Source organism: Artemia franciscana, chromosome 10, assembly GCF_032884065.1.
Source record: "Artemia franciscana chromosome 10, ASM3288406v1, whole genome shotgun sequence".
Classification (NCBI taxonomy): Eukaryota; Metazoa; Arthropoda; class Branchiopoda; order Anostraca; family Artemiidae; genus Artemia; species Artemia franciscana.
The window spans coordinates 34,034,849-34,056,699 of record NC_088872.1 but is presented as its reverse complement, the minus strand read 5'-3'; the positions used below and the strand labels follow the sequence as shown (position 1 = coordinate 34,056,699).

The 21,851-nt window shown below is 35.8% G+C and overlaps 1 protein-coding gene across 1 annotated transcript in view; it reads right to left on the bottom strand.

Annotated features, from left to right (window-relative positions):
- The window catches only part of LOC136032457 (RNA-binding protein 28-like), a 52,867-nt gene extending 32,302 nt beyond the window's left edge, over positions 1–20,565 (bottom strand). The window contains exons 1-4 of the mRNA XM_065712768.1: positions 20,424–20,565; positions 18,889–19,097; positions 16,289–16,319; positions 6,335–6,609 (exon numbers count right to left, since the gene is read on the bottom strand). Coding sequence (XP_065568840.1) covers positions 6,335–6,609; positions 16,289–16,319; positions 18,889–19,097; positions 20,424–20,565 — 657 coding nt within the window. The remainder of the gene's footprint in view (positions 1–6,334; positions 6,610–16,288; positions 16,320–18,888; positions 19,098–20,423) is intronic.
- Between the last annotated feature and the right edge of the window lie 1,286 nt (positions 20,566–21,851).

The window sequence follows — 21,851 nt, the reverse complement described above, 5'->3', positions numbered from 1 at the left end:
CCCTCTAAAAAAGGATTTTGATTTTGTATCAGTATTGTTTGTGATTGGAGATGAATGACCAAGTTCTTTAATTTAATTTAATTACTGAGTTTTGTTTTTCACTAGTTACATGTTAAAGTGTTGAAGTAATGAGATTTATACCTGAGTAATCTAAAAAACTTTTTCTCCAAAAGCAGTGTTTCAAAGAAAAATAAAGGGCTATATCAAACCAGCAATGAGTAGAAACAAAGTCAAATAATAATTCATGCATAAAACGATCATTAATCATTATTAATAAACAAATGAACCCATGAAGAACAGAAATTGCAGTAAATAACCTATTCAAACTTAAAACTAATTGAAATTGCCACAAACAGAAGAAAGGCTATCACCCCCAATATCTTCTAAAGACGAGAATGTCAACTGCACTTTTTATATAAGCCATATGTTTTTATGCGTCTTGACATAACAGAATAAAAATACCATAATCACCAAGGTTATTAAAAAGAATAAATGAACGTAGATTGACAATTTAAGTTATGGTATTGTTGTGGTAGAATACCAGTTATGGTACAATTTAAGTTATTCTGATATTAATTCCTGAAAGTCTTGACTATTTTGGATTTGTTAACGTTATATAGAATAGCTTAAAATGTATTTTTTTAATCAATGCACAGATGGGGTTATAATCTTTAGAAGGCATAGAGGGGCGTTAGCCCTAATCCTGTAATCAAAAGTCTATAATTATCGACCGATAAGTACAAGGATTGGTTTTCAGGGAATATAAACCTTTTGAATAAACCAAAAAAGAAGAGTTACATGTAAATAGACGAAAATATAAGAACAATAGTTCTCACTCAACAGAATAAATTATAAAAGTCTGTAATGACAGCGCTTAGTTTAATTAAAGAATAGATACAGAGACACAGCTACTTTAATACATTGTAAGCTCTTTGTCTTGTTTTTGCAATTGTAACATACCCTAGATACAAACAAAAAGAGATATGAAAAAAAATAATACTCAGCTAAAGTTTACAAGTCACATATCTTGAGAAATTCCTGAAACATTTGATGATTCTATTTCCCTCCTAGTGGCAATTTAGTTATTATTTTCACTGAAAAATTGTCAGAACGTCTAAGGCCCGAGCGGGGAAAAAGTTGGCGAAGATGTAAATACTGCCTTGATAAGTTCCGTATTGACATTACTGGACTTTCTAAGACCAGACTTACCGGTTTTGGTACTTTGAATAGTGAGACATACCATATTTTGTATTCTGGACCTGAAACTAGAAAAGAGGCAGGTGTTTAAATGGCATTAAGCAGTTGGACCAAAAAATGCCTAGTGGACTGGGAACCTATTAATGAGCGGATCCTTCGTGCTCGCTTTGCCACTTCGCAGGCCAAACTGACAGTTATTGTTGTGTATGCCCCAACCAATGATACCTATTATCAAACCAAAGATGATTTTTATCGCGTGTTGTCAAATGTTGGTGCTAAAGCGCATTGGCATGATATTGTGACCGTGTATGGTGACTTTAACGCTAAAGTTGGAAGTGATGCCTCCTATGCCCCAGCTATCCTTGGCAAGCATGGACTGGGGGAAATCAATGATAATGGCACACGTTTAATTGACTTCTGTTTGACTCATGAACTTATCTTCGGCACATCAATGTTCCCTCATAAACAAATACACAAATATACTTGGAACTCGCCTGATGGTTTAACAAGAAATTAAATAGACCATATTTTAATTGCCAAGCACAGACAACGTTGTTTAGAGAATGTTAGGACCTTTCGAGGTGCCGACTGCTATTCCGACCATCCACTTGTTGTTGCTAAGTTTAAGCTGAGACTAAAAACTGTCATAAAGCCCCAGCGGTCAGTAAAAACATTTAATGTGAGAAAACTGCAGGACCCGTATGTATTACAAAAGTATACATCTACTTTGTCAAATAAGTTTCCCATGCTAAGGGACGAGTTGTCAATTGATAACCAATGGGAAAATACCGTCGAATCCCTGAAAGAGGTGGCACAAGAAGTTGTGGGATATAACAGGAAGAAGAAAGAGTAGTGGATATCTGAAAGTACCTGGGATATCATTGATCAAAGGGCAGAAGTCAAAATTCTCGTAGATAGGCATGAGCATAACACTAAATGCACTAGAGAATATCTAGATGATCTGAAAGCGCAGTATAAGCGTCTCTATAAACAAGTCAAAACACGGACTAGGAATGATAAGAGAGCGTACCTCGAAACTATGGTTGAGCAGACTGAAGTAGCCGCCAGGCGGGCAGATAGTCGTACTGTTTACGCTATAGCGAAAGAGCTTGCGGGTATTTCGAAGTCTTCTTCGACCCAAGTTGAAAGCAAAGAAGGCATCTTATTAACCAAGACGGATGACATAATCCGATGCTGGATAGAGCATTTCAGCGAGGTATTAAATCAGGTGCCTCCACAACTTCTTTAAATATCCCTGAAGAAACATTGTTCGATCTTGGAATATATTCCGGACCTCTCTTGCTGAGTGAAGGAAAAGAGGCTCTAAAGACTTTGAAAAACGGAAAGGCAGCCGGCAACGATGGCATACCCCCAGAAATGTTGAAATATGGTAGAAGCGCCCTAGCAGTCCCCTTATTTAAACTTTTGTCGCCTGTTTGGGATGATGAAAAAGTCCCGAGTGAATGGCCAAAGGTAGTAATTGTCAAACTCTTCAAAAAAGGACAAGAGACTAAATGTGATAACAGGAGAGGCGTCGCTTTACAATCAGTTGGTAGCAAGGTTTTGTGCCAAATATTCTCAATAGAATTCAAAGTAAAGTTGAGAAAGTTCTGAGAGATGAACAACATGGATTCCGCCAAAACAGATCGTGTTGCGACCTAATATTTAGCCTGAAAGTCCTGCTCAAAGAATCTAAGGAATGGCAAGTTCAACTTCTCATAGAATTCATAGACTTTCTCAAGGCCTTCGACTCGATACACCGAGAGACCATGTGGAAAATTCTAATGCATTACGAGATCCCGATTGAAACTATAAATATAATTAAAGCACTATACCTATTTATTATGTGCGCAGTACAAACAGAAGGTTGCCTAACGGATTGATTCAGCGTTCAGTCAGGTGTAAGGCAGGGCTGCATTCTATCGCCATTATTATTTGCCACAGTCATAGATTTTGTGCTTCGTGGATGTAGCTTCAGTGGGGGTCTACAATTAAACCCACTAAAGGAACTTCATGATGTTGTTTTTGCGGACGATATTGCACTCTTCGCTCACAAATCAGAAGCTATACAACACAATATAAATGAACTTGGGCGTGTGGCAAACGCTATTGGACTCTGCATAAACGCTAGCAAGACTAAATCAATGTCAAATGTCGTCATTCCTGACTTAGCTGAATGACTCTTGGTCAACAAAGAGGAAATTGAAGTAGTGAGAGAGTTCAAATATCTCGGCAGCATTCTTACGCAAGATGCAAATCCTGAAAGAAAAATTTTGTGCCGAATAGCATTGGCTGGCTCTGCCTTCAATTGTCTTATAAATGCTTGGAGAAATAGCAAATATTCCCAGAAGCTAAAGCTCAGAATTTATAATAGCAATATCCTTTCCGTCCTTGTATATGTCTGTGAAACTTGGAGCATCACTGCGCAACTAGAAAAACCGCTACGGGCATTCAGTAATAACTGCCTAAGATCTATTTTGAATATACATTGGGCGGAGAGAATAAGAAATGATGAGATTCATAGCATGACAAATCATACCCCCGTCCTCGATGTCATTAGAAAGCAACGATGGTTGTATTGGGGGCACATGATGCGAATGGCTGATAGACGGCTGCCACATGACACATGGTGCTGGACACCCCCTGGCCTCCGCAAGTCAGGGACACTCAAAATAACCATTGGCAGGATGCTAGAGAAGAAGGCGAAGTTGGCGGTGTCTTCGATGGAGGAGCTTTGGTCGATGGCTCACGACAGGTCGTCGTGGCGAACCAGTGTTGCTGCCTTATGCGCCTTCAGACGTGGGAACCCCCTAAGTCTAAGTAAGCAAGCTTTAGTGTAACTTATCTAACACAGAATAGGGAACTGATCACGATTTTGATTTACAACAAGCCACTTAAACATTATAAGACACATTTGTGGAGAGTACCCATTGCTTCACCAACAAGTTATATTACTAGGGTAACAGACACAGGCAGGTCTGACCCAAAGAGGATGGGATTGAACCATTTATAGGTTCATTTAAAAATGAATCTAAGAGAGAGAATCTTTTCAGAACAATTTCATGGAGAGAAAGTTCAGGAAAAAGAATAAGTTCCTAGAAAATTTCAATATTAGGCATTGCACAAACTTCTTGGAAAGATCTTCCACCCTCTCCTCTTAATTAAGGTTGAGCTACTGTTACTGTATCTGCAGCATACATATAACTAATCTCAAATATAAAAATGTGCTTGCTAATTCAAAAAAAAATTGTACTACTTATAAAGAAACCCTTATTTTGCATCAATTCTTAACACTTGAGCTTAAAATTCAAGGATTGCTTCATAGACAATGTCTCTATAGTCTATGAAGTTCAGCTGCGAAGTGGGACCACCACTTTGTTTACCTTCATCACAGGAATTTACAAAACATAAACACAAAGGGAAGGATGGAGAAAAACTTAAAAAAACGTGAGTCTTAAAATACCCTTTTAGTATTTTTGTTCCCCCTCCTCCATCATCTTAAGGGTATTTGTGCATTTATTGAATTAACTTTGACAGGATATTTCCAACAAATTAGGATTGATACGAAAATGACGAAAAAGATTATTACTAAAAGTAAATAAATAGTTTTTATGGCACTTGCCCGTCAGCCAAGTGCCATATAGTAATCGCCATTTCTGTCCATCGGTCTGTCGGTTGGTCTGTCGGCCCCGGTTTTACTAGTTTGGGCACTTCCAGATAAGCTAGGACAATGAAAGTTGGCAGGCTATCAGGGACCAGACCAGATTAAATTAGAAATAGTCACTTCCCCAATTCAACCATCTGGGAGGGAGTGGAGGGACGGTTAATTCGGATAATTAGAAAAAATTTGGTATTTTTAACTTACGAATAGGTAATCATATATTAATGAAATCTGATGTTTAGAAGGACTTCGTATCTCAGAGCTCTTATTTTAAACTTCGACCGGATCTGGTGACATTTATGGGTGTTGGAGGGGGAAACCGGATATCTTGGAAAATGCTTTGAGTGGAGAGATCAGGATGAAACTTGGTGGGAGGAATACGGACAAGTCCTACATACATGATTGACATAACCGGACTGGATTCGCTCTCTTTGGGGGAGTTGGGGGAGGGGGGTTCCAGTGCTTTGGCGAGTTTGGTGCTTTTGGACATGCTAGGACGATGAAAATTGGTAGGAGTGTCAGGGACCTGCAAAATTGACTTGATAACAGTCGTTTCTCCGATTCGACCATTTGGGGGGGGGGCTGGAGGGAGGAAAAATCATTAAAATTGAGGTATGTTTATCTTATTAATGGGTGATCAGATCTTAATGAAACTTGATATATAGAAAGATCTCATGTCTTAGATGCTCCATTTCAACACGGATCAAATCTGGGGACATTGGGGGTGGAGATGGGAAGCTTAAATTTTGGAAACCGGAAATCTTAGAAAACACTTAAAGTGGAGAGATTGGTATGAAACTTGATGGGAAGAATATGCACAAGTTCTAGATACGTGACTGACATAACCAGACCGGACCCGATCTTTTTGGAGGAGTTGGGGGGATTTCTAGTGCTTTGGTGAGTTCGAGAATAAGCACAAGTTCTAGATACGTGATTGACATAACTGGGCCAGATCCGATCTCTTTGTGGGAGTTGGAGGGATTTCTAGTGCTTTGGCGAGTTCGGTGCTTCTCGACCTGCTATGAAAATGAAAATTGGCAGGTATGTCAGGGACCTGCGAAAATGGACTTGAGAACAGTCATTTTACAGGTAGAATACCGAACAAGGAGAGACTACATGAACACCGTATTTGCAAGTTAATCTTTGTAATAATTGCCATAAACAAAGAACAGCAAAATCGATAACTCTAGTACCGAGGCTAGTTTTAGGTTCCGACCGTGTCACAGGTGCCATATGAGCTCTTGGTTCTTGTTTAAAACCCAGTTTAATCAATCTAATTTAAAAAAAAAACAGAAACAAATTGAAATTAAACCAACTTTAAAGACAAAACTCTTTTTGTATTTTTTTCATTTGTTTATTTTATGAGCATGTTGATTTCCTGGCCATGAAATTACTCATACTTCTTTGAAATGGCACGCTGACCATGTTTTCTGCACCTACCTTGCAGTTTTAAACAAAGAATTAAAAAGTTCTTACCTTAAATGACAGATTTCTTACTATCAGTCTTGCCTTCCGGTTAATTTTTTCAGTCTTGGTTGTGTCTAGTACCTCCTTTTCTTTATCTTCATAAATTTCTTGAACTTTTGTAGTTTCAATGTCTTTACTCTCTTCTCCTTCTAACTTTTTCTTACCACTGATTCTGACAGTAATTCGGTGACCATTGAAAATGGTCTTGTTCAGCTTCTCTACTGCCAAGGTGCAGTCTTCTTTCTTGTTGTATGTTATATAGGCAATTTTGTTCTGTGTGTCATCTATAAAAATAAGACAAATTAATAAACAAACTCGAAAGTCAATATTTTCTTCAATTCTGCTTTGTATCGCATAATTTTGTCCAAGGTTCACATAAATATGCTAAACTATTAGAAACTTTCCAGGAAAATTTTCCAGATGAGGCAGAGATGTCAATGAAAGGAAGGGGATATTCCCCCATCCCTATTGATTTTAAAAACTGACTGTCATAGTATTTTCATTTGAAGATAGCTCCTTTAGAATGTATATTGAGATCATGGAAGAGACCACAAGATTATCCCAACCTAAAAGCTTAGAAAAAATTAGTCTTACCCCCTTAGTTTCAATAAAATAACACCACTGACATGATGAAAACCTTAAAAAAAATATTATAAAAGACAGTTAAGACCGAAGAAAAGACCTTTTCAAAGAAAATCTTAAATGTTAGAAGTACGTTAATAAAAAGCATTGCCATTCTTGTGTATTCTTAGAGAGGTATTGAAGTTCCCAGCATTCCCCATGGTCATCTATGGTTATCCCTTTGGGATCTCGCTTACATAGTCACCAATTCAAAAGTATAAGCGTAATCGTATTCTTTTTAACATATACTACCATATGATCTCTTTTGCCTTCTCAACGTTCAGTTTCATTCATAATAAAATAGACAAAAAAAACCTACCAAGATAGTTTTTGTGTCATCATATCAAAACCTTTCTTTTCAAAATTTAAAGATTTTAAACTTTAAGAAAAGTTCAGTTGCAGAAGACTTAGGATTCCTGACACAATTTTGTCTACTAAATTTAAAATGCATTCAGGCTTTTTATCTGCCAAACAGTTTATCAATTTGTCTTTTTGTAATAAGCATAATTAGTTTTATGTCACAAACACCAGCAATTCTATAGGAAGAAAAACCAAAAAACTGCAAACACAGGAGATCTAACAATAAATCTAGAACTGTATCATAATTTTGTGTCTATTTTCATTTTAAAAGAGACAGTTGGCTCGACAAAACTTTCTATTTAATTAATGTAGTTAGTTTCCAATAGATAACAAATGGAACTCAATACTTTAAGGAAACTTTAGGGGGCAAGCAGAGATCCCATATTTATTTGTGGTAATTTATGTTCATTTCTGGTTTCATTTCTTTTTCAATGCATTTTCTGATCCCTTTAGGCTTCATCCTTCATTCAGAGCAACTTATGCTTGCAGTTATGTTCCAACGTTCATTGATATGTACATAGTAATCTATGAACTTTTTATTTATCGTCATGGAAAGGCAGTGTGGTCTTTGAATTTATCGTTTTCTAATAACTGGTGGAATTGCCCTGTCCAAGAAAACACCAAACGTCTGGTAAGAACTGTTAGTCGTGAAATTCTTAGTGAGTTTTCAGAAAGTTGAAGGATATCAAAAGAAATGTATCAAACAGTTCGTGGTAACGAATTGTAGTAAGGAGCGATCCGGCTCAATAGTAACCAAAACTCTAAAAAATTGAATTTTGATATCAATAGCTACATCAAAAGAATCGCATTTTAATGCTGATTTTAAATATATAAGTTTCATCAAGTTTAGTCTTGCCCATCAAATGTTATGAGCCTGAGAAAATTTGCCTTATTTAGGAAAATAGGGGGAAACACCCCCTAAAAGTCGTAGGATCTTAACGAAAATGACACCATCAGATTCAGCGTATCAGAGAACCCTGCTGTAGAAGTTTCAAGCTCCTATCTACAAAATATGGAATTTTGAATTTTTTGCCAGAAGACAAATCACGGGTGCGTGTTTATTTGTTTGTTTGTTTTTTTTTGTTTTTTTTTCCCAGGGGTCATCGTATCGACCAAGTGGTCCTAGAATGTCGCAAGAGGGCTCATTATAACGGAAATGCAAAGTTCTAGTGCCCTTTTTAAGTGACGAAAAATTGGAGGGCATCTAGGCCCCCTCCCACGCTCATTTTTTTCCCAAAGTCAACGGATCAAAATTTTGAGATAGCCATTTTGTTTAGCATAGTCGAAAATCATAATAACTATGTTTTTGGGGATGACTTACTCCCCCACAGTCCCTGGGGGAGGGGTTGCAAGTTACAAACTTCAACCAGTGTTTACATATAATAATGGTTATTGGGAAGTGTACAGACGTTTTCAGGGGGATTTTTTTTGGTTTTGGGGGTAGGGTTGAGGGAGGGGGCTATGTGGGAGGATCTTTCCTTGGAGAAATATGCAATGGGGGAAAAAATTCAATGAAAAGGGCGCAGGACGAATCTGGTCACGTTAGAAGAAAAACGTCAAATTGAGAGCTTAATATACAATGCTGGGTGTTCGGAGCCTCTCTATTATGGAGTATAATTTGAAAATAACACAACTATACGAGCGATAAAACATATATACCACAACCATAACTCAACTAACGAAAGAACTGCTAAAAGATAACACAACTATAAAGCGAAAACAGGTGAAAACTAACGGGAAAATAAACGAACTAAGAGGTGGAAGGGGCCCAGAGAAAAAATATAATCCTTTTTCAATTTTGAGCCTAACTTCCGCAAAGGAGTAATAATGTCAGAAGCCCCGAAATACCGAATTATTTTCTTTTCAAACAGTTCGTGGTAAGGGGCGACCCGGCTCAATAGTAAACGAAATTCTAAAAAACGGAATTTTGATGCTAAAAGATACATCAAAAGAATTGAATTTTTACGCTGATTCTAAATATATAAGTTTCAATTAATTTAGTCTTTGTCATCAAAAGTTACGAGCCTGAGAAAATTTGCCCTATTTTGGAAAAAAGGGGGAAACATCCCCTAAAAGTCATAGAATCTTAACGAAAATCACACTATCGCATTCGGTATATCAGAGAACTCTATAGCAAAAATTTCAAGCTCCTATCTAAAAAATGTGGAATTTTGTATTTTTTGCCAGAAGACAAATCACGGGTGCGTGTTTATTTGTTTTTTGTTTTTTTTTTCCCGGGGTCATCTTATCGACCAAGTTGTCCTAGAATGTCGCGAGAGGGCTCATTCTAACGGAAATGAAAAGTTCTAGTGTCCTTTTTAAGTGACCAAAAAAATTGGAGGGCAAATAGGCCCCCTCCCATGCTCATTTTTTTCCAAAAGTCAACAGATTAAAATTTTAAGATAGCCATTTTGTTCAGCATAGTCGAAAACCATAATAACTATGTCTTTGGGAATGACTTACTCCCCCACAATCCCTGAGGGAGGGGCTGCAAGTTACAAACTTTGACCAGTGTTTACATATAGTAATGGTTATTGGGAAGTGTACAGACGTTTTCATGGGGATTTTTTGGTTTGGGGGGTGGGGTTGATGGGAGAGGGCTTTGTGAGAGGATCTTTCCTTTGAGGAATATGTCATGGGGGAAGAAAAATTCAATGAAAAGGGCGCAGGATTTTCTAGCATTACTATAAAAAAAACAATGAAAAAATAAACATGAAAACGTTTTTTCAAATGAAAGTAAGGAATAGCATTGAAATTTAAAACGAACAGAGATTATTACGCATATGAGGGGTTCTAAAAATACTTTAGCATAAAGAGCGAGGTATTTAGGAGGAGATAAATACCTCGCTCTTTATGCTAAAATATTTTTAGTGATTTCAACTATTTATTCTATGGCCTTTTAGATTCAGGAGTCATTCTTAAAGAATTGGGACAAAACTTACGATTTAGTGTAAAGAGCGAGGTATTAACGAGGGTACAAACCCCCTCGTACACATAATAAAAATATAAGAATATAAAAGTTTGTTACGTAAGTTAATTCTTAAGTTACGTATATTTTTTACTAATAAAAACGTTCGTAGAATATTAAAAGTTCTAGTAGCCTTTTTAAGTAACCGAAAAATTGGAGGGCAGCTAGGCCTCCTTCCCCACCCCTTATTTCTCAAAATCGTCTGATCAAAACTAAGAGAAAGCCATTTAGCCAAAAAAAATTCATTTCAATAATTTATGTGCGGAGAGCCAAAATCAAACATGCATTAATTCAAAAACGTTCAGAAATTAAATAAAAAAAACTAGTTTTTTTAAATGAAAGTAAGGAGCGATATTAAAAATTAAAACGAACAGAAATTACTCCGTATATGAAATGGGTTATCCCCTCCGCAGTCCCACGCTCTTTACGCTAAAGTTTTTAATTGTTTTAAAAAGTAGAATTGTGGCAAAGAGTCAAGAATTGTGGCAAAGAGCCTTATGGCTCAATTGCTATGTGTTGTTTCATTTCTGCAAGACTGTGACTCGATTTTCATCAAACATTACAGAAATTCTTGTTGGAAACCGCAATTAATTCATTAAATTTGGCTTGAGTGCAAAGACCTGAACTGGGAAATTGGCTGTGAAGTCTTCCCCCTTGAACAATTTTTTTCATTATTTTTTATACACACGTTCAAATCAAAAGAAATCCCAACCAAGGAAAATAAACTAGCAAATAATTATTTTAGTTTTTACAACCATGCCAATTATTTTCTTTTCCTTTTTTATCTCTTCAACATATCTCTTTTTATCTCTTCAATGGGCATTCTTCCTTATCCCTTTAACGCTCGATTCGTCTTATTTCTTTTCTTATTCGCCAGGTTACGAGTACCAATGCAACACACATGCCTACCCATGACAAATATAATGTCGCTTATGTTTCTTCTTGTTAATTAAATAAAAAAACAAGTTTTTTCTACTGAAAGTAAGGAGCGACATTAAAACTTAAAACCGAACAGAAATTACTTCGTATATGAAAGGGGCTGCTTCCTCATCAACGCCCTGCTCTTTACGCTAAAGTTTTTTACTGTTTTAAGAAGTAGAGTTAAGAGAAAGAATCAATCTTTAGCGTAATTACTCCGTATATTAAGTACTCCGTATATTAAAGGGGCTTTTCCTCATCAACGCCCCGCTCTTTACGCTAAAGTTTGACTCTTTCTCTCAACTCTTCTTTTAAAAACAGTAAAAAAAAACTTTTCGGCTAGTATCGCTCCGATCTATGAGGCTAGTGACCATGGTGAGATATTGGGTTAGGATACTGGATATGCAGAGATTTACGGTAGCAAAGGCAGTATACTTAGAAGCGTTTTTTACTGTTTTAAAAAGTGGAGTTGAGAGAAAATGTCTAACTTTAGCGTAAAGAGCGGAGCGTTGAGGAGGAAGCAGCCCCTTTCATATACGAAGTAATTTCTGTTCGTTTTAACTTTTAATGTCGCTCCTTATTTTCAGTTAAAAGACTTGTTTTTTTTATTTAATCAAACAGTTCGTGGTAACGAACTGTAGTAAGGAGCGACCCGGCTCAATAGTAACCAAAACTCTAAAAAATGGAATTTTGATACAACGAGCTACATCAAAAGAATCGCATTTTAATGCTGATTTTAAATATATAAGTTTCATCAAGATTAGTCTTACCCATTAAAAGTTACGAGCCTGAGAAAATTTGCCTCATTTTAGTAAATAGAGGGAAACACCCCCTAAAAGTCATACAATCTTAACGAAAATCACACCATTAGATTCAGCGTATCAGAGAACCTTATTGTAGAAGTTTCAAGCTCATATCTACAAAAATGTGGAATTTTGCATTTTTTTTGCCAGAAGACAAATCACGGATGAGTGTTTATTTGTTTTTTTGTTGTTTTTTTTTTTTTCAGGGGTGATCTTATCAACCCAGTGGTCCTAGAATGTAGCGAGAGGGATAATTTTAACGGAAATTAAAAGTTCTAGTGCCCTTTTTAAGTGACCAAAAAATTGGAGGGCACCTAGGCCCCCTCCCACGCTCATTTTTCCCCAAAGTTACCGGATCAAAATTCTGAGATAGCCATGTTATTCACCATAGTCGAAAAACCTAATAACAATGTCTTTGGGAACGACTTACTCCCCTGCAGTCCCCGTGGGAGGTGCTGCAAGTTACAAACTTTGACCTCTGTTTACATATAGTAAAGGTTACTGGGAAGTGTAAAGACATTTTCAGGGGGATATTTTTGGTTTGGGAGGGAGAGTTGAGGGGGGGGGGGTTACGTGGGAGGATCTTTCCATGGAGGAACTTCTCATGGGGGAAGAGACTTTCAATGAAGGGGGCGCAGGATTTTCTAGCATTATTTAAAAACAAACGATGAAAAAATAAATATGAAATTTTTTCTACTGAAAGTGAGAAGCAGCATTAAAACTTAAAACGTGCAGAAATTATTAGGCATATGAGGGGTTTACCTCCTCGTAATACCTTGCTCTTTACGCTAAAGCATTTTTATAAATTTCAACTATTTATTCTACGGCCTTTGCTATTCAGGGGTCATTCTTAAGGAATTGGGATAAAATTTAAGCTTTAGTGTAAAGAGTGAGGTATTGACGAGGGGTAAACCCCTCAAATACGCAATAAAAACATACAAATACAGAAGTCCATTATGTAAGTTAATTCGTAAGTTACGTATATTTTTTACTAATGAAAACGTTCGTAAAAAATTAGAAGTTCTAGTTACCTTTTTAAGTAATCAAAAAATTGGAGGGCAACTAGGCTTCCTCCCTCGCTCCTTTTTTCTCTAAATCTTCCGATTAAAACAATGAGAAAGCCATTTAGCCAAAAAAAAAATTAATATGCAAATTTCGTTTTAATTATTTATGTACAGAGAGCCAAGATCAAAACATGTATTAATTCAAAAACGTCCAGAAATTAAATAAAAAAACAATTTTTTTTTCAATGAAAGTAAGGAGCGACATTAAAACTTAAAACGAACAGAAATTACTCCGTATGTGAAAGGGGCTTTTCCTCCTCAACGTCCCGCTCTTTACGCTAAAGGTTTTCACTGTTTTAAAAAGTAGTGTTAAGATAAAGAGTCAAACTTTAGCATAAAGAGCGGGCGTTGAGGAGGAAAATCCCCTTTCACATATGGAGTAATTTCTGTTCGTTTTAAGTTTTAATGGCGCTCCTTATTTTCATTTTAAAAAAAACTTGTTTTTTTATTTATTTCTGGTAAAACTCTTTTGCATGGCCTGGTCTCTATGATAATACAAAGAACAATACTTTTGATTCCCAAATGAACACTGCTTCCAGACATAATAGGTACTAACCCACCATAGTATATATGATCCATCCCCAGCAATGGGCCAGATATGGCCAAAGAATATATACAAAACTTTGCTGATTCTGTTGGTGTGTTTGATTGGCTAAGGTAATACCCACAGTGCTTGGACAGTGCATATTCTTGGACAAAAAGTTTGATTAAAATGCATCTTTTACAAACATGGACAAAAATTTCCTAATCTCACACAAGACGTAGATATTTGGATTGAATGATAGGTGAGACTAGGCTAGTTATGATTGTCTAACTACAATCTGAGAAAACCTAAAATGTTTAAACCTGGACAAAAGTTACCCTTACATCCTAGCCATACACTGTCATATATTAGAGACAGTCATACTTACCTTGACATACACTGATTCTGCTTCAAACACTTGCCTTAGACTTAATGAATCCTTGACAACAAACGTCTATGATTCGAATAATCTGCTCTAGCTTTAAGATTCTACGCTAAAGCTCAAAGCGTGTCAAAAATTGGGCTTGATGATGTGCATACTCAAATTGTTAGGGTTACATATTCAAGCTAATTACATACTTATTGAAAAAAATTAGAAAAATCTAATAGGAAAACAATTCACTTTTTAGATGACATGACAGAAAATTTACTGTTGAACTGATTGGTTGTCCAACTACTGGGTATCTTACCCTAACCTATTTTCCATCAGCATCAGGTTTGTAATGCAAAGTAACCTAATCCCAATTTAAAAGAAATTTCTTAATCAGAAATGTTTTTCTAGGTGAATATATACTGGTTGGCCACTTCTAATGAAAGACGCTAAGCAAATGAAAGCAGAACCATAAGATTCCTTATCTTAAGCTACTTCCACATGTCATTTGCTTTTCTGACAATGCATCCTACTCCCCTGACTGTCCCAGACGTAGCCCTTAGAAGATTTCTCAATTAATAAAACCTCAAAATAAGCTTTATCATGGGTCCTTTGTTCAAGCAGGCTTCAGCAGCCTCAACTTAAAAATAAATATAGTTAAGCCTAAGCAAATTACAATAGAATGTGGATAAAATATCATCTAAAATAATTTTAGAAAGTGGATAGCAGTAGAAAGAATGATGATAATCTAATTAAAAGGAAGATCATGCATAGAATAAGATGACTAGTGCAGGGAGCACAGGGTAAGATGCTGATATATGTACAGGGTCATTTTTGGTATTCTCCCACCCCCTTAGCTTTTTTGTGGTCCAATACAGAGGAAATGTTTGAGTATGACAACTTTTAAAGTAGTTTTTAGAAAATAAATTTTTTGTGGCAATCTAAAAAGTGTGGAGAACAAAAAATATATTTTTCTTAAACAGAATACCCTACATATTAATGAATTTTTGGTTTCTACATATAATATGGACATTTTTCATATGTAATGCCCCATACCTATCTCCTACTTTTTACAACATATTAAAAATTAGAAGTTGACCATTTTGATTCTTTGACAGTATTTAAAACTTTAGCCTTGAAAAATTAAAAGGAATGGTTTGCACCTTCCACTGGCAGATCCGGGGGGCCAGGGGAGACCCCACAAGATTTTTTCTGGCGTCCTCTTATCCTGTTTTCTTTCTTTTCTTTACTCTTTTTTGAATAAATTTGTCAATTATTGGCACCTTTGTCACATTGCCCTCCTCCCCCAAGAATTTACTCATTGGCACCCCTGTCACATTGCTCCAGATCCACCCCTGGCACATTTCTATCTTAGTTTTTTATAAGCTATCTGAAATTATCTGTAGGTTGTACCAAACAAGGTTCAAACAAAGTATCGGTTTTGAAACCTCATTTGGTGTTACCAGCAAATAATTATACATAGCTTAAAAAAAAACTAGAATAGGAATGTGCAAACCATTTCCCTTGACTTCCAACTATCATTATCCTATAAATGGTTAAAGATAGGCAGGCCTACAGAACACTAAGCCTGAAAAACATCTAGAATTTTTTGCAGAACCCAAAAATGCAATAATATTTGGTGTACTCCATTTAAAAATACATATATTTTCCTCTTCATAATTTGTTCAACATCCAAAAGATAAAAACAGTTTCTGAAAACTGTTTATTCAGCACTACTACTGCCCTATTCAAATTTTCACTATATTGCATAAAAAAGATTAAGCAGAGTGGGAATATATGGAAAATTACCCAGTACAAGTTTTCTTAATCTTAAGTATGAAATCTAGCAGTGACAAATTTTTTGTAGACACTGCTAGTAGGCAAAAGGGTGGGTATCAAAAGAAAGTAAATCTGACATTAAAAAGTGTGTCAATGTTACACGAGAAATAAGCATACAAATTTCAAGAAAATTAGACCAGATTTCCTAAGAAATTAAGGGTTGAGCAGTGTCAGCCTCTGGAATTCACAATGAGTTTTATATATAGTTCTTTTTAAAGAAAAAATCTTAGTTTTGCACATATTTTTTTTCAAATTGAGACAGAGAAAATTTTATTTTTCAAATTTAGATCATGTCTGTTACGACAAGCAAGAATAATCTTGAAAAATTGCTATTTGCTGTGTGTTGTGTTTGTAGTTGCATATTTTAATTTCAATAAAACAATTTATATAAACAAAATATGGAATATTTTTCATTCCTACCCAAACAAAGAATTACATGCTTTGCCATTGGTATTAAGAGATGTTCACAATGTTCCAAAAATCACTAGAAAGCTTACAGATCCAAGAATTTAGCTCAGACAAAAACACCTTTAAGATAATAATTCCACCTATTAAAAAGGATTAAGACTTCTCTATTTCTCTAAAATAATGTTATACAAATGCAAGATTGCTCAAACAACTATCAGTAGTGGTGCAAACCAAGTCATCCAAAAAATCTCTTGGCAGCCCTGTATCCATAGCACAAAATGTTATAAGCCTAGGTAAAAATAAGTCTTATCTCCAATGTTTGTGAAATCGGGGTTAATACTGGGGATATAATTGGAGTTAATTTTCAATATTGCTAAGTTTCCTAGAACAGGGATTGCCCATCTGGAGCCCCTGCTAGCTATGCCCATGTAGATTCCAAGTTGCAATGATGTCTCTTTTTCTCTTTCTACATGTAATTATTCCTTCTTGGGGAAGTTGGATCTTAAGCCCTTAAAGGGTGTTCCAGAAGATAACTTATTTTTGTCATTACATAAAAAGCAACAGTTGCTAAAACTGGATTTAAAACATGGTTAGAAACATGAAGTACCATTTGCTTATGAATCTATTGTTCAAAAGTTGACTATTTCAAAGGCACTGATTTATAGTAATCTAATCCCACAAAAAATTGAAGTTATTAATATTAGACTATTTGAAACTTTTGAATATTCTTCTAATCTCTGAAGAAAGGGTTACATTTTCTGTGCAATGAACTTTGTGTTAGCCTAACAACAATACAAAGAAAAACTAAGTGAAAAATAACATATTGCTTTACCTTCAACAAAAATGATAAAAAAAAATAGAAGAAGTTGTAGAAAAAGTATCAGCACATTTATATTAGTGTTGTTTATCAATTTCTTAGCCTGATTATGTTAATTATCAAATTATGTTAATTGTATATATTTTGTAACTACATCAACAAGGGTATTTTTCCTTTTATATTTAGTTTTCTTCAGTTATTAAATTTATAATTCATTTCAGTTTCTCATATATATTCTTTTAATTTTTTTAGTTTTGTAGTTCTGTCAATTGAAACATTTTTTAATTTAGCCTCATTTCCATAATTTTTGAACAAATATGGCCATTGGTTATTTTTCTCTCATCTTTTCTAATTGTTACTGTCATAATACAGTAAAGTTATTGGATAGAAAATGGGCCTTTCAATACAAATGTTAAATTCAAAAGCTTATTGAATTGGATTGCATTAGCTACATTTGGAATACATAAATTTTAAGTAATGGATGCAATAATAGATTTAAAAAGAGCATAAAAAAGGCATTGAGTGATACCTAAAATCATAGCTGGAAACAAGTTAAGGATTGATGGATTCACTTTTTTCTAGATAAATAAGCCTATATAAAAACAAACAAAAATTTACCAGCATTTTTTTCTAAGCATAAGAATGATTATACAAGCCTTTAAAACCTTATAAATTGTGATTTACCAAATTTATACACTTGAAACACTTTTTTGTGTCTTATTTGAACAGAAAATTTATTGTGTAAGGTTCGACTTTTATAATAACCAAGGCTACAAAAGTTTGTGAAAGGTCACGAAAGGTAAGTGCTCTCTGGAAGAAGGAGAAATAGAGGTAGGTAAATCAAAATTATCTTCCCAGAAGATCATTAAGGTTCATGACTTATTCCTTAGAGATCTATTCACCAAACTTCATTAGACTGCTTCCAAAAATAACAAAAAGCCTCTGAACTAGAATTTACCTCATAAAACTACAGAATCTAATTACCTTAAATCACACTGTCCAGTGAAATAAGGATTAAATGGAGTAATATTTAATGGAGAGTTATAATTCAGGAGCTTATGGATCATAATAATATCACCCTATTTACGTGTGTAAACAAGAGTGGGGAGTTTCAGCCTCTTCAGACAGGATGAGTAGTTTAAGTATTTGTATCCCTCAATTGCTTTTGTAGCCTGTTTCTAACTTCTGTTGGCCATCTTTGTTGAGGGGGCTAGCAACACCCATGCCAAACTTCAAATGAGGCCTGACCAATGCCTTATATAATTTAGTCATAATCATAGGCGACCTACTAGTGATTGTTCTTTTTATAATGCCCAGGGTTTGGAGTGCATTGGCTACAGCTGTCTGTGTGTGTATAGTGAATTTTAATTCTTTATCGACTATGATCCCCAATTCTCTCTCCACTTCAGACGAGATAATAGTCTTTCTTGATCCATCCATCCCTAACAGAGGATAAGGGCATTTTTCTCATTTTTCTTCCAAAGTGGATTGTTTGACATTTATTTACATTGAATTCAAGCCTCCACAAAGTTGCCCAATGGGAAAGTACCCACAGATCATTCTGCATAGAGGCTCTCCTATCAGGTGTATCTACAGGTCCAATGAGTTTGGAGTCATCAGCATAAATACTTATTTTATTTTTGACTGTGGCTGGTGCATCATTAATATAAATGTTGAATAAAGTTGGTCCCAAGATGGTTCCCTGGGGCACTCCACTTAATACTTCACCTCCTCTAAAAAGAATACCTGTCCATTTTTTCCAAATATTTCCACCCTTTGCCTTGTCCCAGAAAGAAACTGGAGCACCCACTCTACAATTTCGTTATGTATTCCAAATGCAAATAACTTGGTCCTTAGTGGATGGTGACATACTTTATTGAAGGCTTTTGCAAAATCCATTAGAACCAAGTCAACAGGGATTGCTTGATCTAGATGCTCAGTAACATAATCATATGCATCAATCAAATTAGTTTCAACCAAGTGCCCATGTCTAAAGCCATGCTGACTATCACTGAGCAGCTCATTGGTGGTCAGGTGTTCAACAATGTGAGTATTCACAATTCCTTCCAAGACTTTACCAGCTACAGATGTAAGACTAATGGGTCAAAAATTGGAGACTCTGTTGTGGCTACCCCCTCTGTGTACAGGTGTAATGTTAGCATTCCGCCAGTCTTGAGGAGAGTGATAGAGAGATCGGTATATTTAAAAACTATCATAGCATAGAGCTAAATTCAGTTTTTTCACAAAAATCATACATTTAAACAAAAATCACACACTACAACTCAGCATTAAAAACTGATGTGAAAAAAGGCACAAATGAGTTTGCTTATCGATTGGTTCGTACTTTAGGGGGTACAAGTTTATTTTGTAATCAAGTTCGGCTATTGGGAGGGGCTGGTTTGGGTAGTAGTGATCGGTGGCTCTTATTGGCTAGGATGAATTTTCCAAATTGGTGAATAAGGTGTTCCAGCTGGACTTCAAGTGGAGATAAATTTAATTTAGTGCGGACTTGATCGTAGGGTATGCCATGGTCTTGGAGTATAATCCTTGTTGCTCTTTTCTGGACGCACTCTATGTCATCTAATAGGTACACTGTGCGAATAGCAGATGGACCCCACACCGGGCACGCATACTCGAGCAATGGGCAAACATAACACGTGTAGGCATGGAGAAGGCTTTTAGTATCATACCCAAAACGCCTCATTTTGGTAAGTGTCTGAAGGCTTGCATTAGCCTTGTGGATGGTTAAATTAATATGGGCACTGAAACTACAATCACTAGTGAAAGTTACTCCTAAGATTTTTATTTCGTTCACAATCGGGAAAGGGACTAGTGGCATATCTATATTCTGCTTCAGAGGGTTGAAACGAATTATCTTCGACTTGGCTACGTTAATGGTAAGATCATGACTTGAGCATTTGGTCTTTAGCTGATCAAATAACTGGTCTGAAAACTGCTTTGTTATGATAGTGTTTTTGACCAGGTAAGCAAGCACTATGGATAGATCATCTACAAACTTGTAATGGTCGTCGTGATGGTTAAGCAGGGAATTAATTACAGCCAGGAAAATTATTCCAGCTAATTTTGTGCCTTGTGGGGCCCTGCAAGAAGTACCTGACCATGATGAATCTGCTTAGTATCAAGAGACTTCTGAAACATGTTCGTAAGGGGATGGGCTATTTCCGCATGAGCTTCTTTCAATACTCATGGGTGAACTTCATCAGGACCAACTGATTTGTTAGGATTAAGCAGCTTCAGATGCCACTCCATGCCAGAGGCAGCCACAGTTATCTTTTGCATAGGTTCCTTAATAGAATATTCTGGTGCCTCTGGTAAGGGGGCACCATCTGGAGGCGTGAACACTGACTTAAATTTTCAACTCAATTCAGCTATATCATTTGGGATACTAACTATATTGTTATTCACAAGTAGTTCTGTAACTAAGTGTCTCCCTGGATTCCAAGCTGAAGCATACTTCCAAAATCTCTTAGGATTAGATTTTGAATCTAATGTCAATCCCTCTTCATATTCTGTTGTAAGCTTTCTCATGAGATACCTAACTTTATTCAATTCAATTTATTAATATAATATGCATAACAAATAAAATACACTGGGTCATCACAGATAGACAGAGCTTGTGATTGTTTAAAATTCTCATAGCTTTCATTGGAGGGATTAGTTTAATATTTGCTCCAATACTTCTTCTTTTTACATACAGCTTGCTTGACAACATGAGTGATAAATGTTAAGGTTTTGGGTCTTCTTTTCAAGGAAATTACTGTATGTTTTTCTGTTGCTTTGATTAAAACCCTTTTAATTTCAAGCCAAGCCTCCTCCATATTTTTATCATCAATGAATGACCAATCCTGGTGTGCCAACTCTTGTCTAACCTGGTTATACTTTGTGTACACATGCTTAATCCAATTATCCTTTTGTGGGTACAACCTAAGCCTACAAGTAATTGCAACATGGTCACTTGCTCCAAATGGTGGTTCTGAGCCAATACTAATGATCATCTCATAGTCATTAATAAACAAAAGGTCTATTAGGGCTGGGTTCTGCCCACTTCTATACCTGGTCGGAAAATCAATTGCTTGGTATAGCAAATGTTCATGAAGGCACTCCAGAAGTGGGCAATTTGAGTTTTCAACCCCTTGTGCAACAGCAAACTCATTAATCCACTGTAGTTCCAGTAAATTAAAATCTCCAGCAATAAGAACATTCTTATAATATTGCTTCATGACATTATTAATAGAATATGCAATTGCTAGAAGGGAACTTGTCTTACAAGGGGAGCTGGGACTTCTATAAAAACAGCCTATGACTACAGGAAGACTTCACTGCAGAATCCTTATCCATATTTGCTCAACCTAAGGCTTGTAATCTGAATTTACTGTAAGAGCTCTTACCTGGAGCAGAGATTTGACAAACACTGCTATCCCTCTACCATTTGGCTTTGACAGATTGGTGAGTAGCTAAAATCTAGGCACTTGAATTTGTGTATCAGTAAGAGCAAATGCAGTATGATTAGGTTTCACCTCAGTGAAGGCAAAAAAACTTACTTAATGCCTCATTGACATCACCAACTTAATCTCATTCATCTTTGTAGTAATACAGTCTACATTGTTATATAATACCATAAGTCCTTCAATAATAGTATTGTCATCATTAACTTTGCTTGATCCAGAAAGAAACAGTATCCAATATGGGTTCATAATTCCTGGTATCTGATCTAGCACTAACATATAATTCAGTTTCTGTATATTTTGTAGAGCCAACTTCACTAGTACTATCACAAATGGAAACACTACTTATAGAACAATTTACACGTCTTA